The sequence below is a fragment of the Manacus candei genome, unplaced genomic scaffold, assembly GCF_025592945.1.
Source record: "Manacus candei isolate 608988 ecotype Guabito, Panama unplaced genomic scaffold, ASM2559294v1 h1tg000045l, whole genome shotgun sequence".
Classification (NCBI taxonomy): Eukaryota; Metazoa; Chordata; class Aves; order Passeriformes; family Pipridae; genus Manacus; species Manacus candei.
In genome coordinates, this window is record NW_026138093.1 from 7,474,859 (window position 1) to 7,487,451 (window position 12,593).

The 12,593-nt window shown below is 55.3% G+C and overlaps 1 protein-coding gene and 1 pseudogene across 1 annotated transcript in view; one reads left to right on the top strand and one right to left on the bottom strand.

Annotated features, from left to right (window-relative positions):
* The window catches only part of LOC127474810 (uncharacterized), a 1,039,526-nt gene that overhangs the window by 348,194 nt on the left and 678,739 nt on the right, over window positions 1–12,593 (top strand). Inside the window, 1 exon segment of the mRNA XM_051796115.1 lies at window positions 7,132–7,653. Within this exon segment, the coding sequence (XP_051652075.1) occupies window positions 7,132–7,653 (522 nt within the window).
* The window catches only part of LOC127474830 (zinc finger protein 883-like), a 334,043-nt pseudogene that overhangs the window by 302,202 nt on the left and 19,248 nt on the right, over window positions 1–12,593 (bottom strand).

A 12,593-nucleotide genomic window follows, 5' to 3' on the forward strand; every position in this document is an offset into this window, starting at 1 on the left:
TATTGTGATAATCACACTTAAAATATTCCTCTAGAAAGAGTAAATTAGCCCTTTTCACTAGAAGGATTCTTATGATCAAAAACAAATCTGAAAGAGAACAAATTCAGATTTCTTTTTTTTGTTTGTTGGTTGTTTTTTTTTCAGCAACGCAATAAATTGCTGTCCCTAACTGGGATGGCTTTTCTACCCAAGAATTAAAAAGAAAACCCCAAAGTTCACTATATTCTGCACTTATATTACCTTTGGGGTTTTTTTTGGAGGCCTCACCTATGTAAAAATACCTTCCTTAAAATGCGTTCATGCTTTCTGTAAGAACCAAACCATTCCAGCTGACATACCCTTCTATCACCAATACTGCAGGGAAATGTAATATCCCACTAAAGCAGAAGGGAAAGAAGAAAACTGAGCATCAGCAGCTCTTCCTAAGCAAGATCAGGGGTTTAGCTCCATCTAACTGAGGGATGAGATGTGCCCCTCAGTGGGTCTCTTCCCACTCCCCCACCAGCCCTTCTACCCAACTGCAAGCTCAAAATTCTAAAAAGAGAAGAAGAAGCTGGAGCATCAATATTTCCCCAGTGCAAACCCCAATAATCTTTGCTGGGAGCTGACAGGAATTGCTGTTCCACTGCCCTGGGGTATCCTGGCTTGAGGCGAGAGCGCAGCCCCGCCCAGAGCCCCCAACCCCTCTGAGAGCTTTTGTAGGGTCTCTTTGTCCATGTCCCTGTGGCAGAGGCTGCCCCGACACCTGCCCTGGAGTTGGTCCAGCTGCTGGACCAAACAAGGCATTGTCCAGCCTGCCTTCCCCCAGCCCCGACCGCCCCAGCCCATCTTCCATCGCTCTGCTTCCTTTTCCTGCCCCTGCTCCCCCTCCGCTCCCTTCCCTCTGGCATTTTTATTAGGAACTTTCTTGCTGTTCTCACTGTCCGAGCATGAGCTGATCCCCAGGGGAGCCTGTGGTATGTAACCCCTCAAGCACTAAATTCCTTCCCCTGTGCCAAAGACAGGGGTTTGTTGTTGCTGCCCCTCCCGCCGAGCACCAGCTCCATCTCCTGCTCCTGCCCAGCGGCTTTGCAGAAATCCAGGGCTGGGTGTGGATTGAAGGCTGTGGCAAGGGACAGGATAAAGTTGCTTCACTTCCACCCTTGGTGTCTCTGTGTTTGTGATCTTGGGAATCCTCACAAACCTGGAACAATGGCAGATTATCTGTTGTTGTAAGATATGTACCTGGAGATTGTTTTGATCTGTGTTTAAATCTTCCTTGAAAGTACAACTGATAGAAAATACTGTAAAGACAAACAAAAAAAATAAAAATAAGAAAAGGAAGAAAAAAAGAAAAAAGGAAAAAAAGGGGAAAAAAAGAAAAAAACGGGACAAAAATGAGGAAAAAAAAGAACAAAGAAAAATGGGAAAAAAAGAAAAAAGAGTAAAAAGAAAAAAAGAGAAAGAAAAGAGAAAAAAAAGAGAAAGAAAAAAGAAAAGAGGAGAAAAAAGAAAGAAGAAAGAAAAAAGAAAGAAAAGAAAGAAAGAAAAGGGAGAAAATAAAAGAAGACAGAAAAACTAAAAACCAAAAAAAGTCCGATCCTCCCCCGCCGCAAGGCCTTCAACTCCCACAATGCCCCGCGCAGGCGGGGGGCGGGCAGGGGCCGTGGCCGCGCGCTGATTGGCTGCGGGGCGGGTCTGTAAAGGCGGAGGGCGCGCGGAGCGAGCGCCATTTTGGCCTCGTGGACGTGACTGAGGAGAACTCGGCGGCCGCTGCACTTCGCTGGGTGAGTTGACGGAGGGGGCGGTGAGAGCGGGGTCTGGGGATCCCCTCGGGGGCTGCGGGGAGCGCGGGTGTGGGTGGAAAACTGGAGGGCTCGGGAGGGTTTAGCGGGGGGGTTCGAGGGTTCACGGGGAGGTTGTGAGGGGTCCCTGAGTCGGTTCGGTGTCCTGAGGGGACTCGGGGGGGAAGTTAAAGGTCCCTGAAGGGTTTTGGGGGTCTCTTAGGGGGTTTTGTTTTCTGAGAAGATTTGGGAGTTCCCAGGTGGGCTTTGGGGGTCTCTGAGGAGGTTTAGGGGTCCTGGGGGGCTTTGCAGGGACCTTTTCTGAAGTTTTGGGGTCTCTGGGGGGTTTAAGGTGTCCCAAACGGTTTTGAGCGTCCCTGAGGGGTATTGGGGGGTCCCTGAATGGGCTTCGGGGATCCCAGGTGGGTTTTGCGGGTCACTGAGAGGGTTTAGGGGGTGCTGGGGAAGGATGAGGTCTCTGAGGGGATTTGAGGGGACCTTGAGAAGGTTTCGATGGGTCGAGAGTGGGATTTCAGGGGTTTTGAGGGGATTGTGGGGAGTCCCCTAAAGCCCAGCAGTGGGGTTCAGGGGGTCCCCCAGCCCCCAGGGGAGGGGTCCGAGGGATGCTCCCCTAAATCGGTGGGATATATTCTACATCCGGGTAAGGGGATCCCAGTGCCCCCAATATATCCCAATCACCTCCCACTGACCCTCAGGATGGCCCAGTAACCCCACAGTGACCACCCAATGTGTCCCTGGGAGCACCCAGTTACCCCCAGTATGGCCCGATAACCTCCCAGTGTCCCCCTCATGTGTCCTGGTATCCCCCAGTAAGTCCCCAGTTCTCTGCCACTGCCCCCAGTGTGCCCCAGTTCCCCCCCAGTCCCTCCCATGCTCTCCCAGTGTCCCTCAGTAACCCCCTAGTCCTCCCAGTGCCCCCTGGTCCCCCCAGTGTGTCTCAGTATCCCCCAGTAATCCCCCAGGGTCCCCCAAAGCCCCCAGACTGTCCCCAGTGTGTCCTCAAATGCCCTTGGCCTTTCTGTGAGCGGGAGGAGGGGGGCATTTTTGTTGTCAGAGGGTCCAGGGGGGGCTCCTGGGGTGAGATGGAGGGTTGGGGACATCAAGGTTGGGGTTTGCGGACAGTGGGGTGGGGTAAGGGGACAGTGGAAGTAGGAGGAATTCTGGCCATGGAGAGGCTCTGGGGACATTGGAGACAGCAGGGGGGTCTCAGGGTGTTAAGGGGGGATTTAGGGACACCGAGAAGGTCTTGGGAACACCAGGGGGGTATCAGGACTCACCTGCTCGTGGTGCTGCCCCTCCTCTTTCCCCCTAGACATCATTAACCCCCCCCCAATGTCTCCCAACCCCCATTTTCCTTTTAATCCCCTCCCCCTACAGATTTCTTTGCCCTCCTAAGGCCCCTTTTAACTCCCCTAAATGCACCCAAAGCACCCCAAAACCCTCCAAAGTCCTATCCAACCTCCCCCCCCCCCCAGATCCCCCCAAATCTCCCCTAGCCCCCCCCTCAAATCCCTTCCAACCTCCCCCACAAAGAGGGATCACCTGGCACCCTGGGACAGGAACACAGTGGGCTGTACTGGGGGCACTGGGCTGTACTGGGAGGGCACTGGGGGGGGCTCAGATGTCCCAGGACAATGTGGCCCAGCTCCAGGAGAGATCTGGGGAGCAGTGAGGAGGTACTGGTCTGTACTGGTCTGTCCTGGTTTGTACCCCCAATCCCCAAAGCCCCTCCCCAGCTCCACCAGGACCCTCCCACACCCCAAAGCCCCCCAGGCCCCCCCAGGCCCCTGACTTGGTCCTGCTGCCCCTTGAGCATCTGCAGCTGCTGCAGAACCAGGCATTTCATGAGCAAATGTGCAGGTGACCCCAAGCTGGGGGTGTGTTGATGTGCTGGAAGGCAGGAGGGCTCTGCAGAGGGACCTGGCCCAGCTGGATCCATGGGCTGATTGCAAGGGGATGAGGTTCCAGCAGGCCAAGGGCCGGGTCCTGCCCTTTGGCCACAAGAAGCCCCGTCAGCCCCCCGGGCTGGGGCCAGAGTGTCTGGAGAGCAGGCAGGCAGAAAGGGAGCTGGGAGTGGGGATGGACAGGGAGCTGAAGAGGAGGCAGAGTGTGGCCAGGTGGCCAAGAGGGCCAATGGATCCTGGCCTGGAGCATGTACAGAGAAGAACAATGAGGCTGGGGAAGGGAGTGGAGCACAGATGGTTTGAGGAGAGGCTGAGGGAGCTGGGGATGTTGAGGCTGGAGAAGAGGAGGCTCAGGGGAGACCTCCTGACTCTCTGCAAGTCCCTGCCAGGAGGTTGGAGCCAGGTGGGGCTGGGGCTGTTCTGCCAGGAAGCAGCAGTAGGACAAGAGGGCTGGGTCTGGAGCTGTGCCAGGGGAGGTTTAGGTTGGATATTGGGAAGGAATTTTTTGCAGAGAGAGTAATCAGGCCTTGGAATGGACTGGGCAGGGAGGGGTGGAGTCAGCGTCCCTGGAGGTGTTGAAGGTGAGAGTGGATGTGGCCTCAGTGCCATGGTCTGGGAAGCACAGCGGGGTTGGATCAAGGGTTGGACTTGATGATCTCGGAGGTCTTTTCCAACGTGGCTGATTCTGTGATTCTGTGATTGCCATTCCTATGGCAGCACATGTTTGAGGCTCCATCCCCAGGGTGATAGAGATGTCTGTCCATATCTATCTCCAAGGTTAGTCTGTAAATGTGTGGTGTTAGAAAAGCAGGCTGAGTTGTGGGCTGGTTGTAGAAGGAGAAAGAAGCCCAGAGGCCAGTGCAAGCAGGCAGCCCTGAGCTTGCACCTGATGTCCCCTCCCTGCAGGTTCCTGTCCTTGAGCCCAGGCCCTGAGGTGAGGCTGAGAAGTGGCGCGGAGGTGAGCCCAGAGCTGTCCCTGAGGTGAGGCTGAGAATAAGTGCAAGGCAGAGGTGCTGCTGAGGAAGGAGAGCCCTGTGGTGGGGAAGAGGCAAAGCTACCCATCCCCGAGCAGGTGCTGTGTCCATGCCCTGTGTGCCAGGTGAGCTAGGGCTTTGCTGCAGAGCTGCGGGCGCTGATTTGAGCGTCTCCAAGTGCTGAGATGGTGGGCACCCAGGAACACCAACTGTGCCTGGCCACGGAGCCTGCAAGGAGGAGCAGAGACAGCCCTGGCAGTGTGGGGGGCCAGGTTGTCCCTGTGCCTTCCCCTGCAGGCCCTGGCTGTCCCTGCTGGGCCCCTGTCCATCCCCATCAGGTCCCTGCCTGTCCCCCCCGGCTGAGCTCCCCCCAGGAAGTGCCGTGGAGCTGAAGCTGCTGCCATCCCCCCCTGCAGCCGCTGCCCCAGCCAAGGGAGCAGCAAAGGCAGGGCCAGGAGCAGAGGCAGCAGCAGGGGAGCCCTGGGGGGGCCGGGAAGCTCTTGTGTGGGGCAGGAAAGAGGCGCTGGGCACGAGGCCGGGGCTGTGCTGAGCAGGCCCAGCCCTCACATCCCCCCAGCCAACGCCGGCTGCCCGGGGGGCTTGGGAGGGACCCCCAGCCTGTGTGCCCCACACTGAGCTGGCAGAGAGAGAGCCAAGGGACAGGGCCACGGGCAGGGCCACGGGTGAGGGACAGGCAGGGCCATTGCAGGGCCACGGTGAGGGCACAGCCTGTGGCAGCAGAGCTGCCCAGGGTCGGGGGCAGCCGGGGGTGTTGGTACCAGCCAGTGCTGGGGCCGAGCAGAGCACGAGGCTTCTTGCAGACCCATGGAGCAGCCTCCCACTTGCCAGCCCCACCCTGGTGGGGTGACACGGTCCCCTCCCTACAGGACACTCCCCCAGAAATCTTCAAGGGGGGCCTTTTTTGTTGCTGATTCCTGCTGGGGACCTGAGTGAACCTCTGCAATCCCATCCATGGGGCACAATCTCCTCTGCAGAGCTTGACTCACTGCTGACTTTGCAGGGAAATCTGTGCTGGCAGCCCAAGTATGTCATGATCCCCTACACTACACCCAGGATATTTGGGATAAGTTCCCCATTCCCAGGCACCTGTGGGATGGGAGGGTGATTTTTCTCTGGCTGTTTCTATTTTTGCTCCACCCATGGGTGCCTTGGGGGTGGGCAGGAGGTGTTTTTTGGGGGTGCTGGGCTGGGTTGGGGGCAGAGCCCCGGCGGTGGGTGGGGGGATGCGGGTCCCCCCCACGGTGGGGGTTGGTGTTGCTGGGTCAGGCCCCGCCGGCTCCATTGTCAGCCCGGTGCCGGCGGGGGGGACACAGCGGGTTTGGGGCCCCCCGGGAGTGCCGGGGGTGGGTGTGGAGCCCGGGAGCTGCCGAGTGTGGAGGGCGGAGCGGGGAGATGGCGGAGCTGGGGGACCCCCAGGAGCCTGGAGGGGGGAGTACGGAGAAGAGGAAGCCTGGACAGTGGGGACCCCTGGGATCCCTGGGACAACAAAGTGGAGAACCTGGAGAGGGGCAATGTCTGGGAACACGGTTCCCTGAAGGCTAGAATCAGAGGAGAAGGGAGCCTTGGGACGCCCAACATTCCCAGCATTCCTGAGTGGGACCCCCAGCATCTCAGAAAGGGAAGCAATTCCCACCCCCAGAGGGGACAGACCAGAGAGGGGTAACTCCTGGGAGAATTTCTTTGGGTTAACCTTCATATTTTGGAGTATTTTTGTAGCTGAATCTCAACTTTTTGTAGTTTGGGGGGGCAAGGGTCTTCTTGCTATTTTTGAGAGGGATTTTGCCTGAATCTCAGAGGTTTGAGTTTTTCTGGGCTGAGTCTTGGTGTTTTGGAGGTTTTTATGGACACAGGATGCCCAGTGAGTTCTAGAGATGGACTTGGGCAGGAGGAACCCCCAAGCCAACACACTCAGCCCTTGTTTTCCCCCCCATCAGGATTTGTCCTTCCCAAAGCTTGGGCGGATGGAGGAGGAGGCTGGGAGGAAGAGGAAGATGCCTTGGGCCCCCCAGGCAGGTGAGGAGGAAGTCAGTGTCCCTTTGGGCGGGTGTTGTGCTGGCTCTGTCAGCCCAGCATGGCCCCGGCTGCAGGACAACCCCACTGGCGCCGCCGTCCTGCCGGGGCCGGAGTTGGGGGGATGTCCTTGGCCTTCCCTGTGGGCCGGAGGCAAATCCCCTGCCTGTACTTCTTGCTTCCTGCCCCAGGCCCCGAGCTGAGGAGGGAGAGCCCGGAGGACAAATCCCCCCGTGAGACCCTGGTGGGAGAGGCCGTTTTGAAGGGCTCCCCGGCGCAGGAAGGCAGCGGGGAGGAAAAGGGCCGGAGATCCCCCCGCAGGAGGGGCTCCAAAGCCATCCCAGGGTGCTCTGAGGAGGAAAGAGCCAGCCTGTGCCGGGAAGGCGGCCGGAGCTTGAGGGGGAGCTCTGACCTGGTGGTCCCTGATCAGCCTCCCAGTAGGGAGAAACCCTTCAGGTGCTTGGAATGTGGGAAGAGCTTCAAGAAGAGCGCCCACCTGATCCGACACCAGCACATCCTCACTGGGGAACGTCCCTACCCATGTGGGGAATGTGGGAAGAGCTTCAGTAAGATCTCCAACCTCGTCACCCACCAGCGCATCCACACTGGGGAACGGCCCTACACGTGTGGGGAATGTGGGAAGAGCTTCAAGGACAGCTCCAACCTCGTCACCCACCAACGCATCCACACTGGGGAACGTCCCTACAAGTGCTCGAAATGTGGGAAGAGGTTTCAGACCAGCTGGAATCTCCTCCTGCATGAGCGGACACACACGGATGAGAGGCCCTTCCGCTGCACTGACTGCGGGAAGGGATTCAACCGGAACTTCACCCTCATCACCCACCAGCGCATCCATACAGGGGAGAGGCCCTACAAGTGTGGGGAGTGTGGGAAGAGCTTTGCCCAGAGCTCTACCTTGACCAAACACCAACGGACCCACCAGTAAGAGAAGCCCCACCAGTGCCCCGACTGCAGGAAGAGCTTCGGCCGCTGCTTCCACCCCAAATGAAGCCCCTGATGGTTGAGGCAACCCCTGGAGTCCAGTGACTGTCAGTCCATCCCTTTCCACCACAAAGGGCCAGTCCCATTTCACAGGGGCAGCTTCTTCCAACAGAACCTTTCTTGGGGCTGTGGAGATTCCTGCCTTGGCCGGGGAGACCTTCCAGGTCTCTCCTGGAGGTTGAGAGCAGAGATCTCCCAATGAGCGTTGGTCTGGGGGAGTTCCATCCATCTCTAATTAAGAATTATTGCTTTTGTGCCAGCTTGAGTAGATTTGCTTCAACAATTGCTTTAGTGTAGAGCACTGTCCTATCTTATCCTGTACTCCTGGTAGTTTCAGTATGTATACTGTGCAGTAAATAATTCTAAAGAAGATCTTTTGTCTTATCATTTGTAACCCTAAATAATTCATTTCTATCAATAAATCTGATTTTCCATCATTAAAACTTGGGAAACAAACTGGTTCAGTCACACCTCTGTAATTCCTCTAAACTGAAACTGTTGTCATGACCCAAGGCTGAGATTGGATCCAGCAGCCCCCAGCACCCCACAGAAAGTTTGGAGCTCAGGGGGGCCAGTCCCCTTTGCCAATCCCCCCGTGCCCAAAGACCCTCATGGGATCATTGGACTACCACCCCTTTTCCACCCTTCTCCCTGTTCCTCCCACTCTTCCGTGGTCCCCTCAATCCACAACCCACCTAGGATCACTTTTTGGGTCCCAACCTCTACTTTTTTCCTCCTTTCCCACCCCTTCCGCATCATCCCTACACTCCCCAGCCCCCTCATGCTCAGTTTGGGGGTCCCACCCTCCCCTTTCCCAACTCTTCTGTCCTCTCCCACCCATTTCCCATCATCCCCCAAACCTCAGTGCCCCTCCCTCCTCCACTTTTGGGGGGTCCCACTCCCCTCCCACTCAGTTTGGGGTCCCACCACCCCTTTATCCCCTCTGACCCCCCTTTTCCCACTGACCTCCCCCTTCCCACCCCCTGCTCACCCGAGAGCTCCTCGCCCGCAGCCAGGGGGGCTCCCAGCACCACCAGTGCCCAGAGAAGTCCCCCAAGGAAAGGGGTTGGAGGGGGTCCTGGCTGGGCTTTGAGTATGTTTGGGGGTTCTTGAGGTGCTTTGGGGAAGTGCAGGGGGGTTCCCAGCACCTTTTGGGATGAGCTGGGTGCCCATTGAGGGGCAGATGCCCTCCTAAACCCCTCCAGAGCGGGATGACACGGAGAAACACAGGGGGTCTCCATTCCCGATCCATCCCAGGGCCAGTTCTGCCTCCCCAGACTCAGCTCCAACCCTTGGGATTCCCCCACGCCATTTCCCCACTGCCCCCCAATAACCGGGACTGGGAAGAACTGGGAAGCTTTACTGGCATCACTGGGAGCAGCTGGGTGGTGTCAGAATAAAAGCAGGGATGGTGGGACACACGACCCCCCAAAATCCTCACAGGGACAGGAGGGGTCCAGGCTGGGCCCGAGGCCCCGGGGAGGGGCTGCGGCCGCCGCCGGCTCAGGAGCTCTGTGGGGAGAGAAAAGGGGGTGACAGCGGAGTGGGGGGTCCCCGGGGGGGCACAGACGCTCTGGGGGGACACACGACCCCCTGGGACCCCCCTCACCTTCTGGCGCAGGTAGAAGCCGAGCCCCAGCGCCAGGGAGACGAAGGCCAAGAGGAAGCCCCCGGCCCCTCCTTGGCAGCAATTGCTCAGGCTGATGGAGCCCGGCAGGGCCGGGGCCGCCGGCGGTGTCCGATCCCGGCAGGAAGCGGGGAGGGCCCGGCGGGGTCTGAGAGAAATAAATCAAGGCAGAGCTCTCTCTTTCTTTTACCCCCTGGCCAGTGACCATCAAGACCTGTCCCTGCTTCACAGCAGAAGCTCCACACAGAATTCAAGAAAGTCTTTGGAAGAATCTGCTCTAGGAAAGTTGGCCTTGGGCTTTTATGCTTTGTCACTGATGGATCTCAGTCACAAATTCCCAGGCCAGTGAGCAGCTGATCTGTCAAACTCTGCTTCCAAAAGCAGGATGTGTGTTGGAAGGTTGGGGAACCAGGCTGGGTTTGGCACAATTCAACACTAAACCAAGCCTTTGGCACCAACAGCAACTCACACAGAGAGCTTGCATTGCTTGCATTCTCCCATCAGATTCTTTTCCAGGTAGAACATCCTGCTACAAGGGGTCTGTTACCACCCACCCAGAAAGGGGGGAGTAACCAGGTTCTTATTATTAAATCCCTTGAGTTGGATTAGAGTGAAATGATACTGAGTAATCGCTGTTTGAAAACATATGGGTATATTTCAGAACAATGTTGTTTCAAAGGTAAACAGGTATGTTGCCATTTTGGGTGTTATCATCTCTATCTCTCATCTACAGCAATATGGCATAAAGAGAACCTTTAGGGAAAATGCATAAGGGAGAGAAAGAAAGACAGGATAAGGGTGAGGGAGAGTAAGGGAAAGCAAAGCTGAGAATGGAAAGATGTCTATAGTCACTGCCCACGGGGTCCAGCAATGGAACTTGGGAGTTGCAGCTTCCATGTCTGTCAGTTGAAGTGGTGGCCTTGATCCGTTGGAGGTGGGAGAGGGAAGCCCCCACACTCCAAGAAGTTATGAGTTATTATATCCATGGATGGTGTCACAGGCCATGCCACAAACCCCCAACATCTCCTGGGCCTGCGCAGAGTTCCCGTGAGGGGCCTGGGAAAAGGGTTTTTCCTGCCTTTCAAGATTTGTCGAGGGAGGGATGGGCTTTGATGGGCCATCAGAGGTCTAATGCAAAAGCCCTGCAGCTGTATTTTATGCCACCCTTTAGCATAGTAGTTTACACAGACCCAACCCTATGACCCCATTTTATATTAAATTTTCTAAATTCCTTTAGCATGTTTAGACTTCTTTTCAAGGTAGAATTGTAGAAAAACACCTCTATTGAACAACATCACACCCTAGGCCTGGACAACAAGATCCCACAAGAGACAAAGCCCAGAACTTTGGAGGCGCTCCAAGGACTGTACGTGCTGTGAAGAAGATAAAGATGAGGAAGAAGGGGTCCCAAAGACCCCAAACCCAATTCCCCAAGGGGCGTGTTGAGGGGCAGAACTGGGCAGAACCAGGAGGTGGAGAGTTCTGGCATTGGATGGACCATCTTCTAAAACTGTAGAACCATTGCCTGGGAGGGCGCGTCGTGTGTGTTCCCCTGGGCCTGTGGGCCTGATTAAAGGACCTGCTCTTTTGAGCTGATCTCAGACACTGAATTGACCTGGAGTTTTATCTCTTGAGCTTACAGGATTAACTAACTAGGTGGCTTTTGCTAAATGCACAGCCCAAGGTTTGAAGGTCCCACTGCCCATTGCTTTCAAGGTGGTTTTGAACAGTCCATTCTGCCATTCAGCTTTCCCAGAGGCTGGTGCCTGACAGAGAATATGATCCATCCACTCCATGCCGAGCTCTTTGGTCCAGGTGTGCACAAGGTTGTTTTGGAAAAGAGTCCTGCTGTCCAACTCCAGTGTTTCTGCAGGGCTGTGTCTCTACAGGACTTGCTTTTCCAGGCCCAGGATGGTGTTCTGGGCAGTGCTGGGAGCCACAGGGTGTGTCTCCTGCCATCCAGGGGTTGTGTCCACCATTGTCAGCACGTAGAGCTTGCCTGGGTGGGTGTGGGGAGTGTGCTGGGATCAATCTGCCAGGCCTGCCCACATCTTTATTTCAGCCATCATCCCATCAGACAATGCCAAGAGTGCCAGCTCTCATGCAAGCTGTCTGTGAGATCTGAGAGATACCGGTGGCACCATGGGAATGGTTTTGGTGTTGGATGATGCTCAAACCAGCCTGGTTCACCCAACTCCAAACACACATCCTGCTTTTAGAAGTTGGATGGGACAGAGAAGCTGGTAACTGGCCTGTACATTTCTGAGGAGCAGTCAATCATTTCTTACTATAGAAGTCCAGTCCCCTTTCATCCAGGCAGGTTCTTCTAACACAGCCCTTCTTGGGGTAGATGTGTGGAGATTCCTGCCTTGGGTGGGGATGCCCTCCAAGGACACTCTCAAGGCTGAGCAAAAGAAATCTCCCCATGAACATTGGTCTGGGTGAGTTCCATCAGATCTCTCCTTAATAATTATTTCTTTTTGGTAGTTTTAATATAATTGTTTCAATAATGGCTTCAATATCATGCACTATTTTATCTTATAGTGTAGCATAAGCAGTTTTAGCCTTTATACTGTGCAGTAAATAATTCTGATTAAGATCTTTGGTCTGATCATTTGTAAGACTAAATGATTCATTTTATATAAATATTCTCATTTGGCCAATCATTAAAACCTGTGGGACAAAAGTAGTTCAATCCCACTTCTGTAATTCCTTAAATTTAATGTATTGACAAAATCTGAGGCAAAGATTGGATCCCTTATTCCTCGAGGCTCCACAGTGCAACAATGGCTCCTTGATTCCATGAGGTTGCACTGTTTCCCAGCATTCTTTGGCTCCATAAGGCCCTGCAGTGTCACAATGGCCCACTGATTCCATCATTTTCCCCACTGTCACAATGGACCCTTGATTCCATGAGGTTCCCCAGTGTCACAATGGTCCCTTTGACTCCAGAAGGCCTTGCAGAATCAGAATGGCCCCTTGATTCCATGAGGTTCCACAGTGCCACAATGGACCCTTGATTCCATGAGATTCCGCAATGTCCCATTGGTTCCCTTTGGTTCCAAAAGGTTCTGGGATGTCACACTGGTCCCTTGATTCCCTGATGTTCCACAAAGTCCCGGGGTCCTTTTGATTCCATGAGGTTCCGCAGTGTCCCATGTTCCCTTTGGTTCCAGGAGGCCCCAGTGTATTCCAATGGCTCCTGGATTCCAGGAGATTCCACAGTGTCCTGGGGCTCCCTTGTCTCCCTGAGTTTTGGCAGTGTCCAGGG